The 9,047-nt window shown below is 34.1% G+C and overlaps 1 protein-coding gene across 1 annotated transcript; it reads left to right on the forward strand.

The window, feature by feature from the left end:
- Window positions 1–3,747: 3,747 nt before the first annotated feature.
- On the forward strand, window positions 3,748–5,697 carry LOC148301496 (uncharacterized). Its single transcript, XM_088273164.1, has one exon. The coding sequence runs from the start codon at window positions 4,353–4,355 to the stop codon at window positions 4,887–4,889; it is 537 nt and encodes a 178-aa protein (XP_088129290.1). The 5' UTR covers window positions 3,748–4,352; the 3' UTR covers window positions 4,890–5,697.
- Window positions 5,698–9,047: the final 3,350 nt, after the last annotated feature.

Below are 9,047 nucleotides of genomic sequence, written 5' to 3' on the forward strand. Positions count from 1 at the left end.
ATGTTACACGTGTTGTAAAGTGATCACTTAAACCAGCCTTTTACGGTCGTCAGCCCCGCAAATGCCCAGACTATCATATTCTTCTTCATCTTTGATGAGATGTCAAAACAAAATATGAATTTCAAACAAACCTAAGTGGTTGTCTCATGAATAATGGTTGATGAGTTATGAATGAATTAAAACAATAATTCATCGATTTTATTAACAGTTAGTGATAATATTATTCGAGACACTATTTTGTGTGTTGACCTTAATGCCGGGTTTGTTTGTGTGTTTTCAATTATTTTGAAATTCAATAACCATCCGACCACATTCTGTGCGTGCTCTAACGAGGCTCCCCTCGACAATATCATGAATAAACATCGCTGTCAACTCTGATAACCTTCGACCTCCGACATTTTCAAGTAATTTTGTCCCATTCGATTCTTATCAGACGTCTGCGCATGTGGAAATTACATAATTCCGACAAAGTAAAGGCATCTTCGGGGAAGGAAAACACTCCTTTGAATTATTTTGCAAGTCATTTTCTTTTCACGATGTTTTAGAATCATAAAAAAGTTGACCTAGCGACCCTGTTTTGGCCTATATAATCTGTTTAGCCAAACTCTCTTGTATCTTTAATTAATAATTGAATTTAAATTTGTTTTAAAATCACTATATATATTTTTTTAATATTATTTTTTGATATTATTTTTTTGACATCTCATCAAAGATGAAGAAGAATATGGAAGTCTGGGCATTTACGGGGCTGATGACCATATTCTTCTTATTCAATATTCAATATTCAATATTCTAGAGGCTGATGACCATATTCTTCTTATTCAATATTCAATATTCAATATTCTAGGGGCTGATGACCATATTCTTCTTATTCAATATTCAATATTCAATATTCTAGGGGCAGATGACCATATTCTTCTTATTCAATATTCAATATTCAATATTCTAGGGGCTGATGACCATATTCTTCTTATTCAATATTCAATATTCAATATTCTAGGGGCTGATGACCATATTCTTCTTATTCAATATTCAATATTCAATATTCTAGGGGCTGATGACCATATTCTTCTTATTCAATATTCAATATTCAATATTCTAGGGGCTGATGACCATATTCTTCTTATTCAATATTCAAAATTCAATATTGTAGGGGCTGATGACCATATTCTTCTTATTCAATATTCAATATTCAATATTCTAGGGGCTGATGACCATATTCTTCTTATTCAATATTCAATATTCAATATTCTAGGGGCTGATGACCATATTCTTCTTATTCAATATTCAATATTCAATATTCTAGGGGCTGATGACCATATTCTTCTTATTCAATATTCAATATTCAATATTCTAGGGGCTGATGACCATATTCTTCTTATTCAATATTCAATATTCAATATTCTAGGGGCTGATGACCATATTCTTCTTATTCAATATTCAATATCTCAATATTCCATATTCTTCTTCATCTTTGATGAGATGTCAAAAAATAATATGAAAATGACTCCTGTAATTGGAGATAATCCAGATTTTGTGAACAAGTATTTGGACACACTCAAAATGTTATTTTTTTTATTTTAACTTTATAATAATGTCTGCCGGTTTCAAAGCTAACCGCTTCTTTTTCAAGACTTGATAAAATATTTAAAATGATTTTAAAACGAAGTTATATTTTAATTATAAAATGGAAAATCACAAAGTTCAAATATGAATTATTATCTTATATCTTTGATTTCTTTGGTGCCCTTTGAAGGTTGATCTTTTAATAGTTATTTGAAGCACGTACGAGTATGCAATCTCGAGTACCCTAGCTATTGCTGCTATTCTGTTTGCACTACTTGTTTTTATTCCGGAATACATTCCTCCTCTATATCATAAACCCTGAGCTCCTTCAATTACTTCATCCGCATCCCACCAGATATATACCTCTCACATATCATGTGTGTTTATATATATATATATATATATATATATATATATATATATATATATATATATATATATATATATATATATATATATATATATATATATATAACAATAAAGCTTTTTCCACTTGTACACATATTCGATTCTAAGGAGAGTCAAAATTTCATATTTATTTTATGCACTCGAATCAAAGGGCTGATCACCTTTCTTTCGTGTATTTAACTAAAAAGATTACACTGCTTATATAAACCGTAGTACCCTATGCACAAGCATTATAAAATTAAACAAATAAGTATGTGTGCTTTCTATTTTCTCGCATACACATTTAATTAGACTGAGCTAGTTTATAAATAACATACTCATGCATTATATAGTTCACTAAAAATAAAAACTCTTTTTTCGAGTACGTCGGAAAGTATGTTTTGCTTCGGGAAATTGTTTATTGTTTATGTCTTGTGTCGATTCATTACATCGCTCGTAAAGCATGCACCGCAGTTTTGAAAACATCAAAGGTCGTTTTCCTCTTTTATGGAAATTGAATGAATGGTGGCTCGTAAATTAAGGGGTCTAGGAACGGCACCAACCGCCGATGAATACCACTCCGTTCTAGATATTCCCCATCGATTCCTCTTAGGGATGTACTCAAATTAAGCGCTCTACTTTTGGTACGGCGGCCATGTGGGGTAGGCATAGTACGTGCTATATGTACAGAAACAGCAGACATAAACGGCGAACGGAAAAATTCCTACCCTTCATTCTTCATTCATTCCATTTTCAGTTTCCGTCGAACCTTTCTCGCGAGTGGTACTCTCGCTTGCGGCGCGGAACCTCTTCGCTTTTAACCGGATTCTCGTGCGGAAATCGGTCGCCTAGAATTATTAAATTTCTATGTTTTCTTCGCTCACAGTTACCGGAAGAAATGTAGCTCTTTTAGATAGATCTACCTCTAAGTACAAAAGCGAAAGCGCGCGCCCTTATAGAAATAATTACGTAGAAGGAAAAGTTTATCGGCAAAAAACTTACACTCCGGATGTAAATCTAAATCAGATAGTTAAAAAATCTAAAGTAGTCCCTAAAAAGAAGATTCAGTTGAGAAAAGCGGGTGTTCCACGACCGTCGTTTAATTTGCCCGTTAAATGTTTACCAGGGTCTTTGCTGCTGGAGCCCAGTGCGACCCACCTGTCGGCCCCGCCGCCTGAGAGCCCGGAGACCCCTGTGGCGCAGCGCCACTCCGGACCCCGCGAGAGCCCGATATGTGACCGGGAGATCTGCACCGGCGCCCGCCGTCACGTGAACACCCACCACCTTGAGAACAAAACATTGATTCAGATCCGAGAAGCCAGGAAAGTGACCGACTTTAAAAGGATTCTCAGTTCCAATGCGATATTGCGCAGTGCCGTGCGCTTGCAGAGCTCGTCTCGCCTGCCTGACATATGCAGCGATGCGCCGCTGAGCACCGCCTTCTCGCTCGACCGACCGCACTCGGCCTTCTCCGTGTGGAGCGTCACCAAAACCTACACTTACCTCTTCCAAAACCATTTGGACTGTCTCCGGTCTTCCGTGGACCAAAGAGCTGAAAACCGCGCGCGCGAATTTAGATCATCTCGAAGTGCCAAAAAATCACGTTCGGAAAATTTCGACACCCGTCGCGAACTCCAACATCCCGAGCCCTACGAAAAATTGTACGATCTCTCGGAATACTACGACGAATCAGCTTGTGGAGTCTCGCGCGGATCGAACGCCCCTCCGCCTTCTAATAAACATGCCCCTCCCTCTGGATGTTTAAACAACTTTAACGTCAATTTAAGTGATTTAATTTCAGCCGGTAATAAAAATGACAGCGCATTGAGCAACTCGTGCGACGACGCGATCGATAACCAATTGGAAGATATACGCGACAAGGAAGAGGAAACCTCGATTAGTATGAGCACAGCACAGCAAGAGGGAACACTCCACCGCCGCCTCAACAATCAGCGGGACGTTCATTTGGGAGTGTCCGAGATAGACCGGTCTCTCCGCGAACTGAACATCGGCAGAGACGTCCCCAAGATAACTCTCAGCGAGTGCAGAGAGATACCATCCCTGGACTCGGACCGACAGTCCGACCTGTCGGCTCCCTTCAACCTGGCAGTGCCTTCGATCAAGTGCAGTGTAGAATCTAGACCACCGATAACCGAGTGAAATGGAAACTGGTATCTTACGAATATTCTCTCTTTCCTCTTGAGAAATGACAACATCGGCCTTTAATATTGTTTTTCCCCTACGCCAAAAGTGATATCATTCTCTCGCGATAACAGTTTGCTATCTGGACACTGTTTTGTAAACACTATTTTCAGATCAGTACCGCAGTTCTTTTAGAGCGGACAGTGCTGTTTTGTAGTGAAGATTAGTTTTTACTTCAAATTTCTGTCGGTGTTATTATGCTAGCTATTCAATCTGAACAAAAAATGATGGGCGCCAGCGAAGACAAGTCCATGAAGCCAAAGCCTCCCGAGTCTGCGCCCCCGACGGCTCCGCATAGGACTCTGAACAGATCGAGTGCCGTCAGCCAGAAGTCCGTAGAGTTGAGTTTCTCCCCGGATGCGCCGGCTAACAAATCCAAACTAGCAACTCAGAGATCGGTTCCGGAGTGCCAATCCACTGTAAAAAGGGCTTTAGACCTCAGGCGGACGAAGAACTCCTCCATCGAGTCTACCATCAGCCTGCCGAACCAGAAGTCTCTGGACAAGAAGCAGGCTAGCCTCCACCACCAGAAGTCCATCAACACGCAGTCCGACATTATTCTAAGTGCCCAACACACCATCACGGATGACCGCAAGGCGCTGAGGGACGCCCTCTACCAGGGAATCTTCCACCGCCACCGCAGGACGATATTCGCGGTAGGTTCTTTCCTTAGAATGTTGAGAACTAAAAACTCTAACTACGATTCTATTCGCTCCGATTCGGACGATGTATAACTAAGTATAGTGATATATATTTTTTACATTTGGTAAATCATTCGAGAAATTATTGTATATTCCAGTACATTATCTCTGCTATTATTAATATTATTATCATCAAAAAATGATGTTCTCCGTTACTTCCTTGTTATTTTAAAATATTCCAGCTCTCACAAGATCAATTAAAAGTAACAAACGTTATTTTGTTTTATTATCTCTGCTTTTATTGTATGATAAACAGTGATTTTTTGGTTACTTTCTCGTTATTTTAAAATATTCCAGCTTTCACAAGAACTATTGTAAAAGTAACATGTGTTATTTTGTTTGATTATCTCTGCCATTATTATTATAAAGAGTGATGTTCTCCGTTACTTCTTTATTATTTTAAAATATTCCAGCTTTCACAAGATCAATTGATAAAAGTAATATACGTTATTTGGTTTCATTGTCTTTGCTTTTATTATTATAAAGAGTTACGTTCTCAGTTACTTCCCGCGTTATTTCAAAATATTCCAGCTTTCAAAAGAACAATTGTTAAAAGTAACAAACTCTACTTTGTATGTTCTCGGTTACTTTCTTTTAATTTTCGTTACTATCGGTTAATTTAAAATATTCCACCTCTCATAAGAACAATTTTTGAAATTAACATACATTACTTTGATTTATTTAACAATTTCGTTATTTCTTCACTGGTAATATCAATAAAAATCGATAAAATACTCATTGAATTGAAATTAAGATTATTTTATTTAAATAAAAGATTATTTTTCATATATTTTGAATCCATTATGTAGATATTTTCATAAGTTGCACATAAAAAAATAAACCTACTAAAAAAGGGTTTCCGCGAACAGGGATAGTGTATTTTAATAAAATATATAAGAAATGATATCGCTCACTCCTTTCAAGAACGTCATAAATCAAAAATCGTCAATTTTCAGTTGTGCATGTTTTCGGAATGCTCGGAAAATGTACTATATCCCAGCAAAAGCGGCATATTTTTAACTTAATATTTACCCACTACAGGGCAAAAAGTGTTGTTTTTGCATTTTGAAGAAAAGTTATTAGTATTGTTTAATTATTTTTTCAAATAAACTAGTTATTTTTCAAAGGGAGAAAAAACATTCAGGTTTTATCTAAAAAGATCTGTTACACAGTAAAAAGTTCAAAAAGTGGCTTGATTTTTATTTTCAATACATTGTATTATATTTTTAAAGTTTAAAAACGTTCTCCTGAAAAATCAAGTTTTTTTTGATTTATGACGTTCTTGAAAGGAGTGAGCGATATATTCAATGTTATTGTATATGTTATTGGATATATTGTTATTCATAATAATTACCCTTAATATTTTATAAGCTTAGATATAATAATATTCATTATATCACAAGAAAACGTTGTATTGTGAGCCTACTGTAATTCATATTTATAGATATCGATGCCATGATATATTATGTAAATGTTGTACTAAATTATTTTCATCCCAAATGAAAAAAAACGACATTATAGTGATAAATTTCATCCGATAATTCTGTTCTTTATTAATTCATAAACTAATTAGTTATTCAACTCACCATAAAATTTTGTAAATTTGAGATGTGTTTTAGGTACCAAACTTATAAGTTACTCAATTCACCATAAAATTTTGTATGTTTGAGATGTATGTTGGATACCAAACTTATAACTTATAAGTTATTCAACTCACCATACAATTTTGTAAATTTGAGATGTTTGTTAGATACCAAACTTATAAGTTATTCAGCTCACCATACAATTTTGTAAGTTTGAGATGTATGTTAGATACCAAACTTATAAGTTATTCAACTCACCATACAATTTTGTAAGTTTGAGATGTATGTTAGATACCAAACATATAAGTTATTCAACTCACCATACAATTTTGTAAGTTTGAGATGTATGTTAGATACCAAACTTATAAGTTATTCAACTCACCATACAATTTTGTAAGTTTGAGATGTATGTTAGATACCAAACATATAAGTTATTCACCTCACCATACAGTTTTGTAAGTTTGAGATGTATGTTAGATACCAAACTTATAAGTTATTCAACTCACCATACAATTTTGTAACTTTGAGATGTATGCTAGATACCAAACTTATAAGTTATTCAACTCACCATACAATTTTGTAAGTCTGAGATGTGTGTTAGATCCAAACTTAATGTTGTGAAATAAAGCACCAACGTATTGCCTGTAAATTTGTTACGTATAAGCGATCCTTAGCTGTGTTTACTGAAAATGTGAATTTAACATACAATTTAGTGATGAGAACCAAAAGCTTTTATATGTTTAGGCTATGAATAATTGTAGTGTGGTAAACAAGTTGTATGAACATATTTTACTTGGCACCAGGGTACATCTTTTTACTTTATTTCTGATGAATCGGATAGATTGTCAATTTTTTTACTTTAAAAAATTCAGACATTCCAAAAAATATTTTTATTTCGATGAGGAATTGAGTAAGGATGAGGAATCGATGAGGAATTCAGCAGTCTAAAATTGAATTTTGTAAATATTTGGGTAAGCCAGTCGCCATGCAATTTAAGAAGGAATTTTGGTTTTGATATCTTTGAGAGAATTATTAGATTTAAATAACACAATGAAACAATTGTATGAGGCCACTTTTTTTATTTTTTAATCTAATCATGACTCTTTTCGATAATATCAGTAGTTTTCAAAACTAGTCGTGTTTACATAAATCAACTCAAAATTGGTGTTAAACAAAATCGTGGTATATATAACTTAATATATTTGAATAAATAATAGGATCCAACCAATCAATTAAAACATTATTTAAAAAAATAATCTCACATTTCCAGACCTTGTTGCATAAGCCACAATCTTATCTCTAGAATACAAATATTGTTTTTTATAATTTTATTCAACTTTTTTTTTTAAATGAACAACCTTTAAAACGATATTTTTACATTTTATTAAAATTAAACACTTGAATATACCACTTTAATGAGTTTTATTTTATTTACGACTAGTTTCGAAAACGACAGATGTTTTCATCTTCTGGTACAAATTAAAACCAGTTTTAATTTGCACCAGAAGATGAAAACATCTGTCGTTTTCGAAACTAGTCGTAAATAAAATAAAACTCATTAAAGTGGTATATTCAAGTGTTTAATTTTAATAAAATAACCATGTCATTCCACAAAGTTAATGCCGAATCAATAAATGATATTTTTACAGCTTTACAGTAGTAACAAATATATTTTTTTAACCTTTATATATGTAATCAAATAAAACTTTGGTACTATTATTATTTTTAAATTTCAAGGTGATGTACTAAATATACCAGAAATGAAGAATCTTTCTTATTACGAATGTTCCCCTGCTACATACGAGTATATTAGTTAGACTACGTGTAATTTCTAAATTATATAAAAAAAACGCCATGATAAATAACATGTCTAAATAATTATGATTTTTTGTACAGCAATTTACTAAAAACATTATAACAGTAAAAAAAATTCATTCATATGGCATTCCGATAGAGTATTTATTTTAAAATCTTTTAAAATTACATCTGGCGGATTTTGAAAGGCGACACACTTATATAATACCACTTATAGAGCTTTATTTCATTACCTGTAGATGAAAACATTTGTAGTTTTCGAAACTAGTCATGTGTCTTCAAACCCTTATCCGCACCCTAATGGTGCATAGGGCACTGCATCATGCAAACGCAGTGTTATCTTGATAGTTAACATATGAAGGAAAGGTGATCAGCCATCCGCTTCAGGTACCGGTCAAGGGTAATATGGAATAAATATTAGAGTGAAAAAATCACTTTTATTTATTTGACCGCCCTGGATATCGAACCCGGGACCTCCAGAAAGGTAGCCGAGCGTGCTCACCATTACGCTACGGAGGCGGACAAAAATAATACACCTTAAAAACAAAGATTGTGTTTGATGAATTTTATAATGTTTTAAAATATGCCACCAGCAAAACACAATTTAAAAAAAATTAACTTACTGAAAACATGTTAAATGATTAATTTTAAAGATAAATACATATTAACATGTACATTAAAATGTTTCAAGTACAATATACAAGTAAATACTAAGAAAAACTTTAATTCCGCCTCCGTGGTGTAATGGTCAGCGTGTTTAACTACCGTCCTGGAGGTCCCGGGCTCGATTCCC

This window comes from Brachycentrus maculatus, unplaced genomic scaffold (genome assembly GCF_059751285.1).
Source record: "Brachycentrus maculatus isolate JH-2025_06_01 unplaced genomic scaffold, ASM5975128v1 h1tg000555l, whole genome shotgun sequence".
Lineage (NCBI taxonomy): Eukaryota > Metazoa > Arthropoda > Insecta > Trichoptera > Brachycentridae > Brachycentrus > Brachycentrus maculatus.